General features: G+C 36.9%; 1 protein-coding gene and 1 long non-coding RNA gene across 13 annotated transcripts in view; one reads left to right on the plus strand and one right to left on the minus strand.

Moving 5' to 3' along the window:
* Positions 1–26,431, minus strand: part of LOC125781294 (uncharacterized) — a 488,206-nt gene that overhangs the window by 88,236 nt on the left and 373,539 nt on the right. The gene's annotated exons all lie outside the window — the stretch shown is intronic.
* Positions 1–26,431, plus strand: part of svila (supervillin a) — an 89,899-nt gene that overhangs the window by 13,144 nt on the left and 50,324 nt on the right. For 5 of the 8 annotated variants that reach the window (XM_049464951.1, XM_022670370.2, XM_007259655.3 and 2 more), the window contains exons 4-12: positions 5,866–5,932; positions 6,109–6,254; positions 7,154–7,796; positions 12,660–12,743; positions 18,599–19,549; positions 19,967–20,131; positions 22,141–22,175; positions 24,562–24,626; positions 26,217–26,353. In XM_049464951.1, coding sequence (XP_049320908.1) covers positions 5,866–5,932; positions 6,109–6,254; positions 7,154–7,796; positions 12,660–12,743; positions 18,599–19,549; positions 19,967–20,131; positions 22,141–22,175; positions 24,562–24,626; positions 26,217–26,353 — 2,293 coding nt within the window. The remainder of the gene's footprint in view (positions 1–5,865; positions 5,933–6,108; positions 6,255–7,153; positions 7,797–12,659; positions 12,744–18,598; positions 19,550–19,966; positions 20,132–22,140; positions 22,176–24,561; positions 24,627–26,216; positions 26,354–26,431) is intronic. The other 3 variants (XM_049464953.1, XM_049464952.1, XM_049464954.1) reach the window with 3 other exon arrangements.

Genomic DNA, 26,431 nt, shown 5'->3' on the forward strand with positions numbered 1-26,431 from the left:
ATGTTTTTGAGTATATATTGATTTGTTAATTTATCAAATACTGTCAGTATGTAAAGTGCAGTTCCATCCAACAAACTCATCCAACCACTCTGTTTTTACTCTATGGAATCTAAAATAAAGAATAAAATAAATAAAATAATAAATATAAGAATAAAATAAAGTAAGTCATGTTGTCAGCTGCAGGGTGAACATTTGTACAAATGTACATATGTACATTTCTGAAATATTTAACGTTAAGAATCTTATTTTGAATAATTAGTCTGGTTTTAAGGATCAAAAACAAAATATCTGAAAAACAAATTAAGACATATTTAGTTGCGATAGCCAGCAATTTGAAAATGTCCTCCTGTTTTGCTGGCCAAACCCCCTCCTTTGAAGCCTTATTGGACAGCCCAGGATGTCCTTTTTGATTGGACAGTGGTTATTGCATAAATGGGGCCTGTTAAGATAACTGATTGTGCCAGAAATAAATTAATAATAAATTAAATGATTGATTTAATGATTAATCGTTAAATTGTCATTTTAAGACTGTTGTATGCCACTGATATAATGGTAGCAAATATACTTGCATAATAAGGCAATTATGCCCTGTTAAAGTGATAATTGTGATAATTTTTAAATAAATAAATAACGTTAAACCACTGTATGATTTTCAACATACATATTAATTTGCATAAAGGGGCTTCCCTTACTGTGAAAAAACATAATAGGTGATATCAAAGTCGGCAAACTTTTTCAACGTGTATATATATAGAGGTCATGCCCATATATTGTACAATAAGTTGATAATGTAATTATTGTGACAGGCTTAGATGTTTGACGGACTGTCTGCTACAGTGTACAAAACTGAATCTCCAGGTCTCAGGAGGATATAGCTGGTTCACTCAAAGCTCATATTTAGTACATTATATTTGTCAAGATATAAACACCCTCAATATTTGTACCTGTTTATTTCCACAACAAGTAATGGATACAAATTAGAACCATATTGCATTTCTCCACTGAAGGCTCCTCGAGTGGGTTTTCTTACTGTCCGTGAGTTTGGGTTGGGGGTTGGGCTCCATGTGGGATGATGGACTATTTTTGGCCGGCTGGGGGCCACCTGTTTTTAGGCAAGTAACTGTTTCTGCTCAGTGGCCCTCAGAACGACCCTGCTGCTTGTAAGAAAGGACCTTCTTGCATGTGTTTTCAGTGTACATGTACGCTTGGTTTAATAATGGGAGAGCATGATTTAGTTCATCTGTCAGAGGAGCAGCTTCCGTCTGGTAAGAGCTTTTAGAAGATTTGAGCTTTCCAGTACAAACAAGACTGGAAAGCAGTGGTGGGGAATGTGGAACTGTGCTGAGGCCATTAGCCAGGGTTGGGATGTTTTATTCTTAAACATTATATTTAGTGTCAAGTTGTCTAGTTGGATTGGGCAAATTTCTGATATATTATGGTATTGTGATAGATATTGTTATTGTGATACACAATATGCTTTTTGTCAAGTGGAGGAAAGAATAACGACCCTTATTTTTGACATTTTTGACCTTTTGGTCCTGGTTTTTAACTCACACACTCACTTACTGAGAACTAGATTTTGGTGCTGTACATCAGTGACACTGTGTGTTTTTGCTGCTTTTTATTATGTATTGAACTGAAATTTTACCCCTCAATTGAAGTCTTGGAAGTCCTTTTTTAATTGGACATAAATGGTGCCTAATATTGGACTGTTTTTTTCTTTGACAACATATTGTCCCAGAAATAATTGCAATAAATTAAATTCTATTGTATTGTATGCCACTGATATGATAATAGCAAATATACCTTTTGGCACTTTTTAAATATAATTTTTTAAGTGATCTTAAATAAATAAATACTAAATATAAATTAAACCACTGTTTTATTTTTATTAGATGGAGAAAGGATAGTGACCCTTATTTTTGACATTTTTGACCTCTTGGTCCTGGTTTTTAACTCACTCACTCACTCACTGAGAAATAGCTGTTGGTGCTTTACATCAGTGACACTGTGTGTATTTGCTGCTTTTTGTATTGAACTGAAATTTTACCCCTCAATTAAAGTCTTGGAAGTACTTTTTTGATTGAACAGTGGTTATTGCATAAATGGTGCCTTTTATGACCACTGTTTTTTTTTTTTTTTTTTTGACAATATATTGTCCCAGAAATAATTGCAATAAATGAAATTGTATTTTATTGTATGCCACTGGTATTTTTTGGCACTTTTTAAATATTATTTCTAAATGATCTTAAATAAATAAATACTAAATATAATTTAAACCACTGTTTGATTTTTATTAGATAGAGAAAGGATAGTGACCCTTAATTTTGACATTTTTTACTTTTTGGACCTGGTTTATAACTCTCACTCACTCACTCACTGGGCAAAAGCTGTTGGTGCTTCACATCAGTGACACTGTGTGTATTTGCTGCTTTTTATTGTGTTATGAACTGAAACTTTATATTGTGTCATGATTCATATATTATTTTGATGCACAATATACTTTTGTATGTGAATGCAGAGGATCTTGCTGCTTAAAGAACAATGAAAAAGTGAGCATTTTATTATAGAGAATGTAATATTTGTCCTGTGTAATTGTATGAAAAGAAGTACAGCACATTTTAAATATAAATCACTATACTGTAATAAGTATAGAATGGTAAATAGCAGTTTTTAAATATTTACATCTACAGCCCCTTTTTTGCCTGTTAAAATGGCAAAAATAAATACTGTATATTAGGGGTGTCACGATTCTCTAAATCCTCGATTCGATTTCATTTTCGATTTGAGGGTCACGATTCGATTCGATTCTCGATTTTCTTGTTTTTTTTTTCTTGTTATTATTTTATGCCTCATAAAATTTAAATAATATATTTATTATTATTATTATTATTATTATTATAAATATTATAAATATTATTATTATTATTATTTATTAAGATATATATGGTAATGCCATCTAGTGACTTTTTTGGTAGCAACAGTGTGCACTATTAAAACAAGCAGTTTATCAGAGCTGTGTGTGGATGGCTGGTGAAACTGCTCATTACATGAAGCTGCAGTTCTTCATCCAACCACTAGCAGCAGCAGCACAAGCTCCGCTCTCTTCACTCAGTCACTACTTCAGTACAGCCCAGCCACGGGCTACAGAGCTCAGCCAGTCCGTTTTTACTGTTTCTGTAAACAAATAAAGGTTTTAACCCCACTAACCGGATAATACAGCTCACTACAGTTCATCTTTCAGCCCAAGCAGCTAACAGCAGCAGGTTAGAACAGCCGACACGGAGGCACTGCTCGGATTACATTATAAACAGGTCAGTTAGCGCGCTGCTAACCTCAGGATGTTTATAACTACGGAGTTTAGTGGACACACCACGGCCGCCAGGTAAGTCTTTTAAAGGCTACTGAAGACTATTAAAGGCTATTAGAGTGTAACCCCTGGCTCCCAGGGGTTACAAGAGGTTATTGAAAGCATTATTGGGGGGCAGTCAGTACAGGCTGGTTAGATAAGTGATGTGGGTATTGTCTTATAAATATTTACACATAACTTATATCTCTCCTGAAAAGCTTTTATTTTAGTCAAAAACACGCTTGTGTTTACTTTATCTGAGAGAAAGATGTTTTTTTAATTCAATGGAAAGCAACAGGTGTAGTCAATTATAAGTTTAAGATTTTTAATCCACCTCACTGTGATCTATAGTCAGTGTTCTCAAGTCACACTGACACACGCATTTCAGCGAGTTCACACGCTCTCACCTGCGCGCACCCACCCCTCCGTTAGATACAGATACAAAACCTGCGCGCCCAACCCCCGCCCCCCCTCCCCCGTTGGACAGATAAAAACAGTGATCACACTCCCGCCGACTGCGCTCATGCAGTGGCTATCTCTATTTAAATGAATAGGATGCGCTGTGTTGGTGCCGCGCCATTTGCGTAGCGCGCTGCGCTATTTGCGTAGCGCGCGCGGGAGGGATCGTCGATCCTCTTTTTGACTTCGATACTCGAGATCGTGACCTCATTTCGATTCGATTTCGATAAAATATCGAGATCGTGACACCCCTACTGTATATTATGAAAATGTCTTATATTTGTATAATTATATATATTTTTTGTTAGCATATCACCCAGACCAATTGTCTAGCACCTTAACTATTCCTGTTTGCTGTTGCTGGCATGTCATTCTATATAGTCTTGAGCAGAATTGCGTCTGGAGCTTTAAGTGGACTTGGAAAGAGGTTTTATTTTTGGTTTGGTTTTATTTTGGTCTTATCTGCAGTTGGAGAACAGGAATGTACAGTGCATGAAGCTCTAGAAATACATGTAGATATGATCCTTCTTTTTATATCTAGACTTTGAACTGCTGTTTTTTTATACTCTACATGACTATGAGTTTGTCAACAATGCTTTTAATAAATGCATTTAGCTATTTTATGTTTATGTTCTTATTGCTGACACAGATGTGCAAATGCATACACATGACTTGTCTAATTCCTGTAGAGAAGTATTGTCAATAGAATAGGACTCTCTGTAAGAAGCAGATAAGCATGAACCTGTTGGCACTAAGCCTAATACCAGGTGTTGGCTGGAGGGATATGAATCAAATCCTCACAGCAATTCTTTCTTCCTTACAGCTCTGAAAAAAATAAAAGACGACTTAAAAATGATGAGTTAGTTTGATTTGACCAGATTGAAAACCTCTGGAATATACTCAAGAGGAGGATGGATGATCACAAGCCCTTAAACCAAGCTGAACTGCTTCAATTTGTCCAGCAGGAGTGGCATAAAGTTATCCAAAAGCAGTGTTTAAGACTGGTGGAGGAGAACATGCCAATATGCATGAAAACTCTGATTTAAAAAACAGCTTTATTCCACCAAATATTGATTTCTTAACTTCTTAAAAATTGTATAAATGTGATCTTGTTTTCTTTGCATTATTTGAGGTCTAAAAGCTCTGCATCTTTTTTGATATTTTTTTGATATTTCAGACATTTCTAATTTTCTGCAAATTAATGCTCTAAATGACAATATTTATATTTGGAATTTGAAAGAAATGTTAATTTTACTCAAACATATACCTGTAAATAGCAAAACCAGAGAAACTGTTTAAAAAAAACTGAAGTGGTCTCTTTTTCCAAAGCTTTAGACAAGAGTCACTTACTCTTAAGAAATGACTCCCCTTTTAACAATCTTTAAAAAAAAAATAATAATAATAATAATAATAAAAAAAAAAATATATATATATATATATATATATATATATATATATACATATATATATATATATAATTATATATGCAGGTGTCCGAATACTTTTGTCCATATGTTTAGTGTGTTTGCTGGTCCATTACAGCAGTGAAGTGATGTGTTTTTTTTTTTATTATTTAACTTTTTTTGGGGGGGAAAGAAACATAATTAATTAATTAATTAAACTTAAAATTTGCACTCTTTATTCCTGTCATTAGCAGAGTTTAGGTGTGAGAGTAAAAGTTTTCATTGCACATATTCTAAGGTACTTTGTTAGGGGAGTTTTGGCTCGAAGCTCGTCCTTCATTCCAGCAGCTGTGGTGTTTAGTGAAGGCCAGGAAAATCTTAGTGTTGCTTGAGAGCTCCTGGATTTTATGGAGTCGTGATGATGTTGTGAATGCTTGTGCAAGAGTGAATTCTTTACAGAGGAGCTGAATTACTGAATTATGTGCTGCACGGTACAGATGTGTTCTTGCTGTAAAGTCTTAGAGTTCAAATAATCATATTTTCTTATGTGGCTTTTCATACACTTCATTGACTTTTAACTGAATATTCCATGTTATTCTTGTAATAAGTTTCACGGCATGAAAGTCTTATTGTTCGCCCCCCTTTTTTCTGCAGTCTCAGAGTTAAGGAAGCGATTTGAAACCATCAGCACGAGCCAGAGTGACTGCTGGAACATGAACAGGTGAGATTTTTTTAACAGTTAATGGGTAATGAATATTTGCTGCCATGAATGTGTTTTCATTAGGAATGCACCGAATGGAAAGTGACTGGATGGGAATATTATTTTTCACAGTTTATTTTTATTAAGAGTGTTCTTTTCAGAGACCTTTTTCCATTTATCGTTCTTGCATCTTTTAGGAAGGAGCGCATTGCACGGCGGCTGGAGGGAATCGACAGCGATATACAGCTATCCCTTCCCACCACTGGACTGGTGACCAATCGGCTGCTAGAGGAGGACACGCCCAGATATACTCGAGCAGCAGATTCGTGTGACCCATGTACAGGTAAGACATCTAATATATTATGATGTATAGAGTCTGTACAGTAGCCTCAATGTGCATTCAATTATAAAACTAAACTTTATTTACCATTGAATTTAATTTAATTTAATATCTATCCAGTATAATTAGTTTTACTTTAGTCCTGTGTATGTATGTATATATATATATATAATTTTTTATTTATTTATTATTATTATTTTTTTTTCAAATTCAGTGTTTTGTAATTGCAAAAATATCCTGATATATATTGATATTATTTATGGCCGTGTTCTCCACTGCTAACCACTGGTATATGCTGTTAATTTGTTTCTGCCTTCTCCAAATTATTATTATTATTATCTTTCATAATCTATATTATTTAATCAGTGGTTAATTATGAAATGTAAATCTTGTTAGTTTTAAAAGTGAGGTGGAGCGTTTAGAAGCCTGTAATTTTAAATTTAAAATGCACAGTGAATGCAAATGTCCTAATGCAAGTCATGCAATAGAAAGTACTGGTGACTGTACTAGCTGGATTATAGGTAAAATCATAGTAAATATCATTGTAACACCTGCATTAAATGAGGTTAGCAAGGCATTATAATTTCTAAAAACTATGTTAAAAGCTCTCTTATAGCTCTCTGAAAAAAAGAATCAGTTTCTCTGATTTTGCTATTTATAGGTTTTTAATCAAAGTTTTCCTGCATCTTGGCTTGTTCTCCTTCACCAGTCTTACACACTGCTTTTGGATAACTTTATGCCTGCACTCCTGGTGCAAAAATTCAATTAGTTCAGCTTGGTTTGATTGGCTTGTGATCATTAATTTTTCTCTTGATTATATTCCAGAGGGTTTCAAATTGTTCTTTTGTTGTTTATGTTAAAGTATGTCCTATTCCTAACTATAATTCCCTTCATCCTCTCAGTTCCTGTTCAGCACTTTGGTAAAGATGACCCCACTGTATCCCGAGCCCACGCTGACCCCTCCTACAACCCCGTCTCAGTGGATAAATCAGAGCAGGAATCTAAAGCTGAGCGCATTGCCCGCTACAAAGCCGAGCGCCGCCGCCAACTCTCAGAGCGCTACCGCATCCTCCTGGACGAAGAGTCCGATCCGGCCTGTAGCAGCCACTACTCCAGGGTCCGGAGAGAGCCCGAGGGGTCCGACCGGCAGCACAAGCTGCTGGAGGAGGGAGCGGAGGAGGTAGAGCACAATGCCCACACTTCACGCTCTCGTGCAGGACGGACCCCCGCTCAGACCGGCACGGATCCGGACTACACCCGGGAGCTGTCCGGGTCGCTGTCTGAACACGAGCGCAGGATGAACCTGGAGAACCAGCGGAGAGCTCAGGACCGAGGGGCAGTGCGTGGAGGAGGCGAGGCGGCTCCGGACCACTCAGCTTATATGGACACTTCCGGGAGTGCCAAAGCTCCAGCGAGAGAGCATGGATACACGGGGGTCACAGTGGTCCCCAGCTCTCCTAAAGCAGGCCAAACACCCAAACCGGCCTCCTCTCCTGGAGATATGTTCATCGAGCAGCAGGCCCACCAAATTCTTCACAGGCAAGGGTAAGTTCATTTTTTCATAACTATCACTTTTTTTGCTATTTTTTTTATTATTAATTTTTCTACCAAGGAAGTCATTTCTAGGCTTCACCTGCTAACAAAAATACACTTCTAATGGTTCTTTGAGCAGTACTGTAGATTAAATATTTTACATCAAGTGAAGGTTCTTAAGACTTTTAATAGGTAAATAAACTATAAAATAAACTAGTGAAATGCAAAGATGAGGTTTAGACAAACGATATTAGACCTGTCAAGATGATACATGTTTTTTGAACGATAAATAGGACCAATTGATGCCACTGATATAATGAAGATACAGTAGCATACTAATGCATTTACACATTCAAAGAGCAATAAACATCTAAAAATATTGTTAAAAATATTCAGAGATCGGTATAGGAATATAAAATGTTTAAATATATTACTTTAAAATGTTTAAAGTAATAAAATGTAAATAAAATACATTTTTAAGCAAATTTATATACCAGCTTATTTACATTAATAGGCTTTCTTAGCTAAGTAAAAACAAAGGCTAATACTGATGTCAGTGGCAATTATTACAATCATATCCATTTATTTTACAATATGTTGATAATGTAGTTATTGTGATGCTGTTTTTAGAATCACTGTTCATAAGTTTGGAGTCTTATGATAAAATGATATCTATTTCATTGCAATGTAATGTATATGTTATTATAATATGCTTTTGTTTGCCATATTTCATGTACCGTATTATAAGGCACTAAATCAATTAACGTCTATGTTCTGGTCTATTTTCATACATAAGATGCACCAGATTATAAGACGCCTAAGTAAACAAAACTGTAATTCTTAAGAAAAAAAAACATTTTCTTTCTAAGTTAAACAAGCACTAGCTGCTAATCTACACAGATTTCTCTCCTGAAAACTGTTTATCTGTTTACTGCTAGCCGCAGTTAGCAGCAATTAGCGCTAGTAAATGCGCGGAGTGTTCTGGTAACCCAGGGCACTATCATCTAGCGATTCGTCCCACATAATTTGTCTTAAAATGGCAAACACGCAGACTACAATTTGATATACTCACCTCTAAACTGTGAAAGAGCTAGCGCTGCAGTAAGCGGCTAATGCTAATACTGCTCCAGCCTCGGTGCTGGAGAGAATTCATAAATAAGGCGCACTGAATTATAAGGCGTACTGACGATTTGTGGGAAACTTAAAGTATTTTAAGTGCATTTACAGGGCAAAAAATAACGTCAGCAACTTCAACCAAAATGTTTTAAACAATTTGCAAGAAAGTAAGGTCCTTTCCACACATGTATGGATATTTTTTAAAAACACAGATTTCTCTTTGTCTGTTTTTTTTTTTTTATTATTTCTGTCCACACAGAGACTGCTGCCTGATACAAAACAAAATTAGCACCTTCCTCATATTCAATGACATATGTACCCAAGACAGATTATTTTTGATCAATTGCATTTGTTTTACTCTAATCTTGGATGCACAGATGGCATCCTGTTAAAATCCTGTTTTAATATTTCAATGTCAGTTTTTTTCCAATATTGTGAAGCCCCGTTTTCCGAACATGACAAGACTATTGATGTGCATATTTGAACAAGTCTTTGTAATCATCCTTTTTGTGTACATCAAATACTCATTATCCAGTATCTCTTCTTTCAGCCTCCCTCTACAGCCAATCAGAGAGACATTACCTCCACAATAATCTTCCTCTCTTCCCGTTCTAAAGCTCATTTTGGATACAGTTTTACAGTTTTGGCCTGCAGTGGTCTGACTCTTTGTAATGCCTTTAACAGACACTTTCCTCATGCAAAACCACAAAACACACACATCCTATAATGACTCTGCATCGACAGAAACTGGGGTTTTTCCTATATTCTCCATTAATGGGTGGTCCATATTAATGCTGTCATTTATCTTCTTTTACTGCAGTGTGGTATAGCTAAATGTTGGAACATGTTATTTAAGGATTTGATTACATTTATCCTTACAGGCATTAGTAAGGGTTTTGGCACTTGTTCCAGAGATATTGGCTGGAGCTCCAATATCACTCCAGAGATCATAGTTCCACTGCTCCACCGGCCAGTGCTGAGGGACTTTACACCTATGTAGCGGACACTTGCTAATGCTGACCTTAAGCTTTAGTGTGACTTATTTCTTATTTCTGTCTCATGACCAAAGCTGAGCCTTTCTAAAGCAGCTGTTGATTATTCAACTTCCATTTTTTTAGTGAAAGAGACCTCAGGTGTAGCCTTAAACCGGATTTAAAAGTGCATAAGATGTTCCAGATTGGTCTACAGATGTCTTGGCCTGTATAAAAGTTACAGAATATGATATTTAGGGCAGTTTTGGTCGGTACAAGCCAAATTCAATGCAAATAAACACAATGTGAATGACCAAGTGGAAGAAATCTTCAACAGCTACCTGTTTCTTATGTAGTTTATTATGTGGGAGATGCATACAGATTCTGCATACAAATACTGAATATATATTTTTCACAGCTATAAGGCGCACAGGGAACAGGGCTGTCGCCATGTTTTCTTTCTAATTCAGCAAAGATAAGCTAAGTTAAGTAAACAAAACTTTAATTCTTGAAATATATATATATTTTAACATCAAATGAGCACTACACAAATTTCTCTCCTGAAAACTGTTTGTTTATTTGGTAGTGTAAAGCGCTTACATTTTTGTACAGTAAGCTTAGATTTCCAGATTTCAACTAAGGCTGGGTGCAGCAGCTTTAGCAGCTAACCGCTAGCGCTAGCAGCAGGCTGCAGATTGAAATACTCATCTCTAAATGGCAAAAGAGCTAGTATTGTGATTAGTGGATAATGCTAATACTGCTCAAGTCTCAGCGCTGGAGAATCTCCTGTATAACGCTGTAACTCAACAGAGTGATTTTACTGCTTCTTACAATCTGACTGGTAAAATTCACACATAAAGCACACCAGATTATAAGGTGCAGTAGTTTAGTTTTGGATTAATAAAAGCATTTATATTCAACTTTAGGCTGCTCTTATTTTTATGTTTATTAGAAACCATAGCTTTATTGAAAAGAAACCATAGCTTCATGACTCATGATTTTTTAAGCATACCTGGATGACCATTAATTTAAATTAACACAGCTGAATTTGGTGGTTGCAATGCAGACAACAGTGAATTGTGGGAAAAAATAGCAAAAATTCACTATAATCACTGTTTTAAAAGAGTTTTCTTTTTTTTTAACCAAAGTTTAGCACACCTTAATTCTTGAGATTTTAAATGGAGATCCACAGGGTTCTATTTAAGGGCCTTTAAAATTCCTGATAATTATGGTAGAATTGAAAGGATGTATATCTGAAGACTAAGCCTATGTACAGGGTTTTAAGAGTTGAACATAATGTACTTTTAATGTACTAATTTATCATGTAAAACACATTCTGCAGTCTGCACACAAAAAAACAGTAAATATTTGCCTCCCTTGTTGCCATGTTAGGTTTTTCACATATCCCATCGCTCACACACATTTCTGCATCATTGTGACTTGTACAAATCCCCCTCAGTTAAACAGGCCTTCTCTCCTGTTATCGAACGTTTAAATTTATTTGCTGTAATCCCTGTTGCAATTCAGTTTGACATGTCAGCGTTCCTTTCCTTTGACTGGTGTGGGTGAAAAGTTTAGAACATGACCTTAAAACTGCAGTTCACCACAGAGCGAGCTCCAGTTTCATAACTTGGCAGAGCCTCCTGTCCCATATCAGGTTAGTGTTGTATTACTGTCATTGCTGGAGGGTTACAGTCGCTGTGAGAGTGGGAGGGTCATTCATTCTCTGTCTGTTTGCGCCACACATCCTTATCGTCAACTGCGTATTAGATAGCATTCAGATGACAGCAATTTATGAGATATTAAGGCTGGGTTCAGCTTAAGTTCTGCCAAGATTTTTATGAGTCAGATTGTATGCTTATGCTAATGTATAGAGAATTTGGGATTGTTTGGTATTTAGCCAAATGTTTTAACACATTTAATTATTTTGTTTTCTCTTTTTTGTGTTTAAATATGCGAAATAAAATTTAATTAAAATGTCAAAACTACAATTTAAAAATATTTACTGAACTCTGAATGTTTTTATCATCCCAGCAGACATATCTTCAAAGCACAATAATTTTTTCTAAGCAGTGCTGTACTAGTCATGAATTTACCTCAGCAGTGCTGTTTCAAGCTAAAGTGTACCTCAGAAAGGCTACTTAAGTCACATGTGAGTGAAAAGCTCTGCTAACATTAGCATTACCTGTACAGCTTTGTGAGAGGACAGCAAACTCAGGCCAATCATAAGGGATGCTAAATGCTTAATTTCTTTTAATTTGTGCAAGTAGAGCATAAAAATGAACGTAAACCTGCCATATGCTTTCTGCCTGATCAGTCCCTTACCCCCTGCAGTCGTAACTATTCAGCATAAATGATTCAGTCTTTATTCACTTATTTTTCCATATTTGGCCAAATACTTTGTTGCGAAATCCCATCTTTTGGCTTTTTAGTACTATGTTGCATCTTTTGGCTCTTACTGTGCATCATTCTTCATAAAGTCTCTCTCTCTCTCTCACACACACACACACACACACACACACACACGCGCACACGCACACACGCACAAACACGTGTTCCAATTATATGCTTTGACCCCAAAAACAGGTTATACAGACCATGACAAATCATTAAACGGCCTTAATTACTTATTTGGATTCTCATAGGTGCTTTTGGGACCAATAGCATGCACCTGTAAACTGCTGTACTGTTCAAACTTCATAAACGTTCGCCTGTGTGTGTTTGTTCCAAGATCAATGGCTATGTTGAGCATGAGTTCACTCAGTCATGTGTCTCTCGCTGCATTTAGCTGCCATAGCCAACCAACCAGTCAGTGGTCACTCCAGACTGACTCAGAAGGAGACACCACTTCCCCAATCAACTGGCCTTCCAGGTACCGTCCTTTTGGGATGATCGGGTGTGTCTGAAACACTCCTGTTAATACCCATCTAACCCCACGGCAAAGTTCACAACAGTCCTTAACCCCTTCAAATAGACCAAAAACATTAAGCTTTTTAGTGGTCAGCTAATCATTAAGCTCTCCTTGGGCTAAATCAGGTACTGATACTGTATGTTAGAAAAACAGGAAAAATGCTAAAAGGTAGCTGGCTTAAGTTAAGGTTACCTTCAGTGCCTTTGTAGAAAGCGAGACTTCTCTATCTCTTAGAAATAGTTGGTATTAATAGTGAAATAAAAATGATTTAATTAATTTCTCAATCCTTGTTCTTAATCCATTCAAAATTTAAATTGTGAATTCTAATCTTTAGGGAATAAATATATATATTTTTAGAATTAAAATTACATTGCATATTGTTGCAAATGCTTCCTTTAACAATATAAGCCAAAACGTGAGTGTCAAACTTAAAGAAACGTATGCTAAGGACAATTTCAAAGGTCATTCTAATAGTCAGGTCAGCATTATCAGTATTAATCAGTATTAGACAGGTGGTGACAATGATCGGTGGTTCGAATCCCGGTCATGCAGCTTACTCTCTCTGTGTGGGTAGATGGCGATCTTTGCCCTCAATCAGCACAAGACGTCTGTGAGCTGATGTATCAGAACGGAGTCGTTGCACTTTCCTCCAAAAGTGCTGTGAAGCTACTCGGCAATGCTGCATCAGCAGCAGTTCAAAAAGAGGTGGAGTCTGACTTCACATGTATTGGAGGAGGCATGTGCTTGTCTTCACCCTCCTTGTGTTGTGGCATCACCACTGATAGGACATATACAGCTGAGTAGCATCTGACTGGATGGGGCAATTGGCTTAGTTAAAATGGGGAGAAAATAAACATTTAAAATAAAATAATTAAAAAAGGCCTTAGTTAAAGGACTGTGATATCTGAACTGAGCCTTTCATTTTTCTAACAAGTCCAGCCCCCTGTCCCACACATGCCTTTTCATCAGCCCCATCCCACACGGTTAACAAGTGTTGATGGTGTTTTTGATTTTTGATATTTTTATTTTTATTTTTTGGGTGCTGTTTTGGATATTTGAGCCTTTTTTATTACCTTTCCCAGATCACCTACATCCATTGCTTTTTATAACAAAACTAATTTTCAATCAGCCAGTCAATCAAATATGCACTGATTCATATCCTTTTCCTATTTTTTTTTTCTTTCAGTGTGGATCTGATTTATAGATATTTAAATCCTGTCATTGTGTGTGTGTTTAAATTCACTTCATAATCTGATTACTGCAGATCATCGGAGTTGTCAGTAAACTGATCAATGCATTTGCATGAACCTGGGTAACAAGATAATCAGATTTGTAAACTCAGAGTATATATATAACCATCAAACCTACATCAGCTAGAAGATGAAGATTATTTAAATAATTCAATTTCAGGGTAATTTCTACAGTTTGTTCACCATCTTTTAGGTGCATAGTCTGTTTTCTAGTATGCACAGACTCAGAAATCCTGATTACTGAAATAAATTTCTGATCAAATGTCTGAATCTGATTTGTCGATCTTACTATGATCTAAGAAATGGAAGTATGCTATTCACATCACTACTTACATTATAATATAACTGCAGTAGGGTGATTGTGAACATGCATGTGCTCACACTCACTGTGATGGTATGGCTGTTTTTTTCTTATTGTTTTCAAATGCCCTGTTTGCTTAATTGTGTCCTATTTGCTATGAACACCTATTATAAGACGTGACATGAAATTAGATGATAAACCCTATAGGCTTTTGCTCTGCCATTGTTTTTTTATATATACCAATTGAGAAATGTGGTAGGTTAGCAGACATGCTAACGATACAAAAAAAGAAAGAAAAAAACAATGCCAAGTTTCTAAAGACTCATTTTACAGACAAATTGTGTTCCTGGTTTTCATCTATAAACTTTGGCAAGTGTGACTGTTTCTCTGTCCTTCCAGTGGTTGTAGTGGTTTCCCTTTCTCAACGCTTCTGCTGTTGCAGCCAGATTAAAATATGATAGTCTGGAGTAGAGGAAGGCGATGTCTTTCAGAAGTGAGAGTGAAATATTTGGTCCTGGCTCATGTTTTTCCATGTGCCTTGAGTTAGCAGCCTTATTTCTCGGTTTGTCATGCTAAGAGAACACTAACTCTGCAGTAGAAATTTAATCTGTGCATTTTGAAGTTCAAAACATTTATTTATGTATTTATGTATTTATCATAAATAGCCTTGTGGAAAAATGGACACCCAGTGAAAACCTGTGTCTTCCTACCTTATCTAAACACATAGATGCTTGCTGTCAATAAAAAAAGATAAGGCTTAAGATTTATCTATAAGATTAATCTGGAACAAATATATTGTTTCAGAATTCCTGCTTTTGTCTGTGTTTATGTTTTACAAATTATTTTTTGTTAGTTTTATGTGTAAATGTTAAATGACCTCCATCTCTCAGTAGTTTAATTATATTGTCATGCTCTTTAAAGAAAAGGCTAACTTAAACAATATATTTGAAAAACATACTTTAATAGTGCTATTCTAATAGTAAATTTACTTAAGCAGTGCAATTTATATTGTAAATTTACCACAGTGGCAACCTTCTGTTGCTGCTAAAAATATCAAACTATTTATTTCGGAATTTTGGGGGAATATTTCTGGTTGCCAAATATTTGGTAATGCTCTTGAAGTAAAGTAGCTTGATGCCAATTTTTAGTGGTTCTGTTTGACTGAAAACACAGTTTGTCTGTTTCAGGTTCCCAGTTGGGGTTCTGTAGGGGCTGTGTTAGGGGTCTGTAGGGGCTGTTTTATGGGTCTGTAGGGGCTGTGTTAGGGGTCTGAAAGGGCTGTGTTAGGGGTCTGAAAGCGCTGTGTTAGGGGTCTGAAAGGGCTGTGTTAGGGGTCTGAAAGGGCTGTGTTAGGGGTCTGTAAGAGCTGTGTTGGGGGTCTTTAAGGGCTGTGTTAATGCCTACACATCTTAAGCTCATTATCCTGTATACCTGCTCTTAAACAAAATGGCAAATGTTAGCTAAAGTAGACGAGCAGGTCCTCTGGAGACGTAGTCCTCTCGTTATTCTGACTCCATGCCTGCGTTTAATCACTGGCCTGTATCCAGAAAGACTTATGAAGACAGGTATCTCTATTCACACGGAGAGCCTGTGAAAGATGGAGCAAATAGAGCTGATAGAGGAGGAGGGGAAAGATAGGTCGACCTCTGTCTGAGCAGTGTTATAGTTCTCAGCTGCAGGAGCTCACGCTTTGACAGAGACTAACAGATGGGGGAGGTGGTAGAGGGGTATAAAGTTCACTGACAGCTGCTCTGATGGAAGAGAGAAGACAGACTATTGGCGCTTTTTGTCTGAGAACTTTTAGTTTACCAACTTAAACCAGGGGTTTAAGAAAATATTGATGCATCGAAGTAATGCAATATTTTCCTCTTATTCCACTGTATCATTTTTCAAAAACACAGAATGGATCTTTATCTGTCAGTGGATTAAAATAATTATAGTTAATCACATTCTTAGTTCTTAACTCTAAAACCTATAATAATGTAAACATAAATTATGATCACCAATGGAAGGGTAGTTACAATCAGATTTTATTTATATTGAACTATTTTAGAAAGAGAGGGAGAAGGGAGAAAGGTAGAGAGAGGGGGAGAAGTGAGGTGTAAGACAGTGAGAGTTAGTTATGAGATTTAATCCATAGTTCAGTATATTTAAAAAGTAATCTACATTCTGAACTCAGCAGCAGTAGTAATGCTGTGTTTTCATTGTTAAATACTGCTAAAAAAAACTCTTAAACACAATTACTTCAGGCTCTGTAAAATTTGTGAATTAAGAGGAAGTTGTTACCAAAATGTACCAATAATTGGTAAAATAATAAATTTGCATTAAATAGTTTACATGTAAAGATTGGTGTCAGACAGATCCCACTTTTCTATTTTTACACAATTTTTCATAAGTATTATTAGAACATTTTTATTTTTAATTTATTTAAACAGACACAATATCTCCTTGCTACAGTATTGCAGTATATTTTAACACCTGTAAGATATGTATCATATCACCAAGTTCCTGCTAATAAACAGCTCTAAATCAAATCAGCGTTTTGTTCCACATTTAACATAAGACATTTCTTAGAAATGCTCTTAATAAACCTCCCCTGTGGAGTAGTTTATATAAAGTTAAACTGTGATGAAATATACGGTACTTAGAACTGAAGGCTTGACGTGAGAGACTCTTACCATCTGCCTGCCCCCTGCGGAGAGCTTACTCTGTCTCAGAGTGTTAATAAATTAGCTGTAATTAAAGATTATAGTGAAACACTCACGCTGGCGCACCATCAGGGAGCACTGACATTTGTATTCACACATTTATTACACTATATGGTGAAAAGGTGAACCTAAAGGTTTTCCTGCGAAACTGAATCATGATTTGTGTGCTCCACGTTTGCTCCACAAGCTCTAAAGACAAGTTGTGGTGTAATGAACTCTCTCCAAAAGGAATATAACCAGTAAAAGAATGAATATTCAGACTGAATTATGGATGAATTGTGAAACAGTTGTAGATGTGCTGTTGCTGCCAGTTGTAAGTGACTCCAGCTCCACATTCCTTGCTGCCTCAGGCAGTATTCGTTACGCTACGTTCATCTGGGGGATATTTCAGCTCTAGCACACATTTCCTATTCCCACTACCACAAGGAAGATGTACTTTAATACTACGCAAATTAGTGTCTAAATGTTTTCCCAAAGGTTATCATAATAGGAACTTGACCACATGCTAATCGGGCCAGACCATAAATGAAAATGTCTTTAAAGAAGAAAGATGGGCTGAGGATGTCTTTAGACAGGGACTAAAGGAATTTTAATGTTTTGTCAATGCATAACTCAGAATCCCAGTTTTGTTTAATCTTTTTATTTTATGAGACATGTTTTGTTCTATTATTTAAGAGTCCATGACTAAGGAAATACTTGAATTCATCATTTTAGTGTGATATATCCATCTGTATCAGTTCAGCTGCATCACTTTTTTAATTGTATTAAAATTGTATATACATAATTATTATTAAAAATAAATACCATTAGGTTATCAGCTATTCCCAATTAACTAAGAAGTATTTGTAAAGTAAAGGTATAGGTGGATGGCTGGGAGGATGGGTGGATGGGTGGATGGGTGGATTGGTGGGTGGATGGGTGGATGGATGGACAATTAGGTAAACCTAAAGTAAGGGTAAAAATAATGGATGGATGGTCTTTTTTTTTTTAAATAAACACCAAAATAATACCTTTAGTGTATTTTGACTCTTGTTTGACAGGTTTTACTAGTCACATTTGTTTATTTTATATATTGTTTTATTGTGATTATAGTAGAACAGAATTTTTCTGAATTTGGATGCATTGTGATATATTGATGAAATTCCTAAAGAGTCCTGTGTATTACTTTGTGAAACATTCAAATTACTGAATTAATTGTTTTTTTTTAAGATACTGCGATCAATTGAATAATTTCCCAAAAAGTCCATATAAATAATTTTATATAATTAAAATTCTTAAACTAAATTTTTTTAGACTCCATGATAAAATAAATAATCCAAACAAATAGTATTTTTGTAATAATTAAAATAATGGATCCAATTTGTCATTTATTTTGAGGCTATATTTTAGATTAAATAATTATCCCAAAAATGATTTAATTATTTAATTAAATTAAATTAAACAAATATGACTGTGACAAAACAGGACTTCACATTATTGCGTAATTTCCTGAAGAATCTTCTCAGAGGTCAGAGATTCTGCACCCCTGCTAACCCGTCTCTCTCTCTCCTCCTGAAGAATCCGAGTTAGGGAGAGACTGGCTCGTGATGAGCCGCCGCACAGGAGTCCTGAACTGAGCTCTAGATCAGAAGCTCTGCTTTACCGCCGCCACACGCAACCGCTCACCGGCTACCACGAGCGCTCGTCCTACCAGGAGCAGCCCAACCCACGCCTCCTTTACCAGCCCTCCCACCCACCACACTCCCGCTCTGACCGACAGCCTGAGCCTCATCACCCTGGCTGCCATGCCTACCTCTCCATGGGTAGCGAGCCTGTCCCCCAGGTGTGGCAAGAAGCCGAGTTTGGGCTGGAGGAAGCGGGGAGTCAGAGGCAGGGCAGGCAGGAGGTAAGGGTGGAGGGGCTGCTGCGGAGCCGGAAGGCGGTTCTACCCTCTGAAGTTCATCGGAGAGAGAGGAGCACGGAAGATCCCACCCGTGGAAGATTTGAAGGGATGGACTTCCCGCTGCAACATCAGGGTCATTCTGAAGACCCTAGAGGGAGAAGGGGAGGGTGGTCGAGAAGGGAGGAAGCTACTGAGCATGTATCCAGACTTCAGGCAACTGAGGCAATACACTCAAGAGCCAGGCATGCCCAGGAAAGGACTGACGACTGGTATCAACAACGAGTACCTAGCACTGGCTATCCACAAGCCCAGGTTCCAGTACCAGTCCAAACCCATGCTCATGCTTATGCTCCTCCTCCTGCTCTTGCTCATGCTCATGCTCCACCAGCTGGTGGCAGATGGGCTCCAGACCCACCCAAACAGGTATCACACTACTTACCAGAGACAGGGAGTGCCCAGAAACCTTCAGCTCCCATCCAGGAGCCTTTCTATAGTAGAGAGCTTGTCCCTCAAGAGACCATTGCCAATGGAGACCACTCGCCACCTGTTGATGCTTTGAAGGTTTCAGTAGCCCAGCTCCGCCACTCCTACCTAGAGAATGTGACCAGTCCACGCAAACCCGAACAGTATGTGATTAATTGAACTTGCATAGCATGGGTTCTCTCTGGGACTAACCTCAGCCTTGATTAACTTCTAAGAATTTTAGGAATTTTAGAAATTTGGAAATAACTGCCTGCCAGTATTCTAACCACTGTAGTCTAACATCTACAGTCAATAACATCTTTCTTCAGCTGTCCAGAGTGATTTGGGTTGCAGATGTGCTTGAAGGGTGATTGCCCAACTGTATGTTCCTAATCCGAATAATCGTGCAGTCCTCTGTGTTTGCACCAGTGCTTGATGTTAATCTAAGAACTTTTTAACCTTTTAATCTTCTGATAACCTTTGATCTCCTGATTTTCTGCATTTACTTGATTCTTCATTTCATTTTTCCTTCTTCCGATGCTGCTGCTGCTTGCTCTCTCCGCTCCACTCCGTTACGGTAGGGTAGAGGGGTTGCCTGCGGTTGCGGAGGTGCCCTGGAGAAGCGAGAGAGCTGGGAACAAATCCCGTCGCCCCCGGCGATACATAATGCCCTCTGAGGATAGAAAGACCTCAGAGAGGTTCAGAACCCAGCCGGTTACTTCGGCCGAGTGGCTGGAATCTGATAGGTATGGTTTGTGTGAGGAACCTGAATGTGCACGATCACTCAAGCGTGGAGTTGCCATGAACTGCAACTTGCCAGATTGCACAGCTTGCACAAATCACACGGCCGGTATTGAAACTGTCTGACTGATGATGATGATGCTGTTGGAAGAGTGTGTAGAGTTGGTGTGGTTTGCAGAGCAGGAGCCTGTCTCACAAAGAAAGTTAAACTTGAGTAGATTTTTTACATGGGCCAGTTAGTTTCTACACTTATTGCCCATCTAATTAACTACACTGATCGTATACAGGCACTTTGTAGTTCTGTGTAGTGATAATTACAGACTGTAGTCCTGTATCTGTTTCTATACATACTTTACTTTCTTATTCTTTTTTACCATGTTCTTCATTATTATGTTTTAGTAATGTTTAAGTGTGTTGAAGTGGTACAGAGTAGATCAAATGCAGCAGAGCTGCTGGAGTTTTTAAACACTCCACTCAATCTCCACCACTCTATTAGAAGCTCATACTTAGCTGCTCCACACTGTAGATCAGGGGTGTCCAAACTACACCCCGTGTCCGGGTCATTTCCGGCCTGTTTTCTTTTTTGGAATGGCAAGGTATTTTAAAAATAAAATTAAAGTTGGCCCGCTGTTAAGCAGGTTTTTATAATGATTTAATGAGTTTCAAAGTTTAAATGCTACGTGTCAAATGTTCTTTACATTAATGTTCCTGAGCTTTTAGGAAAACATGACGACTCCAAAGAAACAGAAAGTAGACAAAGAATGCAGAACATTTTAAGCACGTTGGGAAAATGACATGATTTTTTTTAAACTGAGTTCAGAGGGATATAATAAAGGAGTATAATATTATTAAGAGACATTATGAAACAAAAAACATTGATTTGAAAAATCTTAGTTTACTCAACACTAGATAAAAGATAGATAAAGATAGTAACTCAAGTAAAATGGTGCATAGAAGATCGTGATCAAGAAAATGTATTATTATAAGTAGTATATTTCATTATTTGTTTTATTACAGTTTGTGGCCTGTGACTACACATATATTTCTTCTTCTGGCCCCAAATAAAAAAAAGTTTGGACACCCCTGTTGTGGGATATTTCTGGGTGGTGGACTATTCTCAATCCATCAATGACACTGAGGTGTTTAAAAAACTCCAGCAGCACTGCTGTGTCTGATTCACTAGATCATACCAGAACAATGCACAATCACCTTGCCATGAACACACTGGCCAGTGTCCAGCCTCACTTACAAGATGACACCTTACAAATGATCGACTTGTGGGCATTCCCAAGCATCTTAAGGTCACAAAGGAAACAAAATCTAGAGTTAGATCAAAGTTTAAGTTAGCTTTCTTAGCAAGAAATCTTGGTTTGTGAGACAGGCTCCAGTCTGTTGGTTTAACTGCATGTTAATACACTTCTAAAGGACAGATCCAAAGCACCAAAAGCACATTCACAGTAAAAGTTGTACAGTAAATGTGGTTTTATCCTCTTTCCCTAATCTGTATCCATCTAATACATACAAACCATCTCAGCCTGTTTCAAAACACTCAAATCAAATCACCAGCATATTGTACAAGTGAGTGATAGTACATTCATTGATTTGCTGAGAAGAGTGTTTTCATTCCCCCCCCCCCCCCCCCCCCCCCAATGGATTAGACTCCAAAGGTCAGCTTTTATTGAATAAAAGGTCTGTTGTTTTTCTTGATCCTGTGGTATGTTGGCAGAAATTACTAATGCAGTAATGTGATGCCTTCTGAAATAAGCCGTTTTAATTGTGCCTGATTTCCTTTACAGAATTTGCTGCTGCTTTCTGTTAATCTAGCTCTTTTTCTCTTTCCCTCTTTCCCAGTATACTCTCAGAAAAGTTTTGCTGACTGTATTCACTCGACTACTCACGCTGCTGCTTTAGATTGATTGATTAATTCTTTAAATAACTACATCGGTTGTTTGCACTTTTTGGCTTCTTTGCATCACTAAGGGATTTTTTCTTTGTTATTTGATCCCCTGCACAGGTCTTGCCCTGCCTCAGAACCACAAATCGTTGAAGGTAAGTTATTTAACTTAAGATTCTTTATTTTTTAGTGTAAGCAGAAATAACTGCTGGAGATCTTGAAATGCAATTTGTTTCACTCTTTTACTTTTAGTGCAGTAATTCCTTTGTCTTGTGGCAGATTTATTCAAGCTTTTAAATACGTTTCGAAACTCTACCAACCAGAACAGCAGAGAATAGAACTTGGGCTGAATATTTATGGGGACAGGATGATGTAACCTTATTGCAGAACTTCTGAAGACCAACCATTTGCTTTGGTTTCAAAACTATGTGATTGTTATTAGGACTCCCAGTAGCGTGGCCTTGTTTTGCAGTGCTGGTTTACAGCTGTTCCCTGTCTGTAAAGCACAAGTCATTCAGTGTCCTCTGTTAAAAGGGAGCACAGTAAAGCTTATACCATTTATAAAAGTGTATAAAAAAAAGAGTAGACATAAAGAACTCCTAATATAAAGGAATATTTGTATAAATGTCAAAGCATTTATATAGAACAGGGCATTCTGAGTTAAATTGTTCCAGTATAACAGTTTAAATTTTACTTAATTGTGTGCATCTTTATAAAGAAACAATTATTCAAGATTAAGGATGTATGCATGGATGGGTTGTTGTATGCACAGTAAATAAGAAGTTGCACTATTCATGAAATTTTTACTTTGCTAATACTCCACTAACCCACACGCTGCTGAGAAATCAGTAAAAACTGTACAACACAACTTATTGACTCTTGTTAAGACTAGAGACAAAAGTAAGGCTGTTGATATTGGTGTGCAAAAGAGCATGACATTTAATGTTCTATGTGTAATATTGAGTAAAGGACATTTAACAAGTTTAATCCTCTTCTAATAGTTGCAATACATGAGTTCAATTTATACATTTCCAGTTTGTCCACTCCTCATTAGAAAATATTTGAACCCAGAAGCAAGTGTCTGGTTGCAGTTCTATTTCTAAGGAAGATAAAAGTTACCTGGAATAATAACTAAATAAAAAATTAGACTGATATAGAAATATTTATTAGACAACAACCTACAGTAGTAGTGTGTAATACGTGTATATTGCATGTGTAAAAAAACATGCCAGACATTTCAGTATGGCGTTAAAGAGGTTCCTAATGATCCTGAGTGCAATAATCCATCCCACACAGCCAAATATTCTAACACGGTTTCTGCACATTTTGTGGTAGTGGTAGAGTATTAATAGTTTGATTGATTGAAAATGTGTATGATGCTACTGGACATATCAGTCAAAGATAGTTCTGCTGATAAGCCTTACTGTGGTGTAGCATCTATTCCTTGAAAGTTTTGCAAGCTCTTGAGATGATAGCAGTATGTGGATAAGCATTGTCCTGTTGAAATAGCGTATTACGGCAAGATGTTTCTTAAATATAAAAATCACTGCATTTCTAATTGTGCATGGTATTTTGGAGTGTGGAACATCAGGGTTTTTTGCATTTATTCCAAGTTAACAAACTATCAAAATGAAGAAAAGTAAATGCTACAAAGGGTCCTTTGAGCAGTTCTCTAAAGAACCATTTTTTCTGAGAGAAGTGAGTGTAATGAACATTTTAAAAAGTGAAAATAAGTGTTATTGTTTAATATGTTAAAATAGTGAATTATATTTTGAATGTGTAGCTTTTTCTGTTTTTTTCTTTTTTGCAATTTGTTTTTTAAAGGATTTATTAAAAAAAGATTTTTTGGCTGCTTTACTGAAACAATCCTTTGTTGGTTTGTAATCTGTGAGCATGTAGTCATCTGTCCTCTATTCCACTTTTTTTGCCCTTTTTTGTTCATTTTTTTCATATTTATTTGTTTAATCGTTAGTAGGTGTATATAAGAAAACTAATTAAAGTCTATTTTATGTGTGTTTGCACGTTTTATAAAAGCTTAGCTGAACTTTGGCCTAATTATTTAATTGACAGTTAAGTTAAAAAAATATGCCATGCTGGAAGTATTCTCCCTTGAATGCTCTTTGTCTGAGAATGTGTTCATACCCACAGCTAGAGGCTGTTTCAGAGCCCATTCTTTATAGGTGATGTCAGAAGTTCAGGCCCATCCCACCTGCTGGTCCATGTGTCACATTTCTCCAGCTTTAAAGTCCTGACTGCCCAAATGAAGCTGCAGTAGACTTCACAGCCTCCTAACAGCAGGTCATGGCCAGTAGCCAGTGTCTGAACTCCGAACCCTCCACTTGTTGACAACAGAAATAATCGTCCTGAAATGGGCTGGAGTGTGGAAAGCAGGAATTCCTGCTGTTTCTTTTCTCTGAAATCTCTCCACCATGTGTGTTGTCCTCTGTAAGCCATTTGCTTTGGAAAAAGCTGTTCTCACGAATATTCCTTCTGTCTTTTTCTGCTTAATGTCCCTCGCTCTCTCGCTCTCTCTCTTTCCAGCGGATGAGGAGAAGTTGGATGACAGAGCGAAGATGAGTGTTGCTGCCAAGCGCTCTCTCTTCAGGGTACGTGTGTGTGAGATGTGGATTGAGTGTTGGTATGCTATATTGTCTTATGGGTCATTATCAGAATACTGTGCCTTCTGACCCTTGTGATCTTTAAATCACATTTCTAAGACTTTTCACTTTTTATTTCCTGTCATGCACATGTCCATCCTGTTTTTCAAACTGCATGACAGGGTGGACTATAAAAGGGTAACCAGTTTTATCAAAAATGGCATTTTTATGAAAACGTGGTTGACCTGGAGTTGTGAGCATTTAGAATTCCTCATGGTGACACTTTCTCTTTCAAATATACAGCTCTGGAAAAAAAGATGGATGATCACAAGACATCAAACCAAGCTGAACTGCTTGAATTTTTGCACCAGGAGTGGCATAAAGTTATCCAAAAGCAGTGTGTAAGACTAGTGGAGGAGATGCATGAAAACTGTGATTAAACACCAGGGTTATTCCACCAAATATTGATTTCTGAACTCTTAAAACTTTATGAATATGAACTTGTTTTTCTGCATTATTTGAGGTCTGAAAGCTCTGCATCTTTTTTGTTATTTCAGACATTTCTCATTTTCTGCAAATAAATGCTCTTAATGATTTCTATTAGGAATTTGGGAGAAATGTTGTCTGTAGTTTAGAGAATAAAACAAAAAAAAAAATAATTTTATTCAAACATACCTATAAATAACAAAATCAGAGAAACTGATTCAGAAACTGAAGTGGTCTCTTACTTTTTTCCAGAGCTGTATATTTGAACTTATTTTAAACAACCTCAGCTACAATTAGAGAAAATATGAGAGTAATTAAGTGAAAATAATACTATTAGTTGCTGAAAATGCAGCAATAAAATAAAGTTGTGACATCATTGATGTCTAAGGTTACTTTCTTAAAGGGGTGTGTTTTATGAAAATAGATAAATAACTGTTTAAAATACGTAAATCATTTTACCCTCTTAAAAGAGTTGTTTAACTTAACCTGGCAGCACTGCAGACATGACATGACATGACCTAGTCTTAGTGTCTCTTTAAAATGCAAAATCCTCCGGAGATCCTATGTAAACACACAGAGTTGAGTAGTCCAGGTCCAAAAAGTATTTTTTTTTTATTTAACTAGTGTAAACAGAACTGTTTTAAACACATACCTACCTATCTCTATTGTACTTCACTGGTGGTGTTCCATAGACAGATTTGTTCCTGAATTACTGCTCTAAATTACTAAGCAAAGCATATAACACTGATGTGTTATTTGCACAAATAACACAGGAACGAACAGCAAAGAGACCTATTGTATTTCACAAAGAACAAGAGCTGAAGGACACTTCTGTATTTATAATAATGTGTTCATTTACAGTAAATGTATCAAAATGTATTCAATGTATAAAAAATGTATTGTTTTTGTATGAAACAAACACAACTTTGTTGCAGACACAAAGGCACATTGTATTGATATTGAGCCTTATTATTCAGAGTTACAGCTGCACTGAATGAAACTGAAATTATGTTGCTTTGTATAAGTCAGGAAAGTCATGGTTTTCCACATATGAGCTTTATTAGGATTTTATGTGTTGGGAAGTTTCTCATGTGGTGTTCTGTTGTGTCTCAGGAGCTGGAGAAGACTGTGGATGGGGCAGCTGTAAAGCCACACAGTCAAAACGCTGCTATAGCACGCAGACTGAGACGCAACCAGGATCGCTACCGCACCCAGCCTGTCACTTCAGAGGAAGTAGTCATTGCTGCTACGTAAGCACACACACACACACACACACACAAATGTATGCACATCCAGATGTTCTATGTATTTCTGCTTCTGTCTGTTTG

The sequence above is a fragment of the Astyanax mexicanus genome, chromosome 15 (genome assembly GCF_023375975.1).
Source record: "Astyanax mexicanus isolate ESR-SI-001 chromosome 15, AstMex3_surface, whole genome shotgun sequence".
Taxonomy (NCBI): domain Eukaryota; kingdom Metazoa; phylum Chordata; class Actinopteri; order Characiformes; family Acestrorhamphidae; genus Astyanax; species Astyanax mexicanus.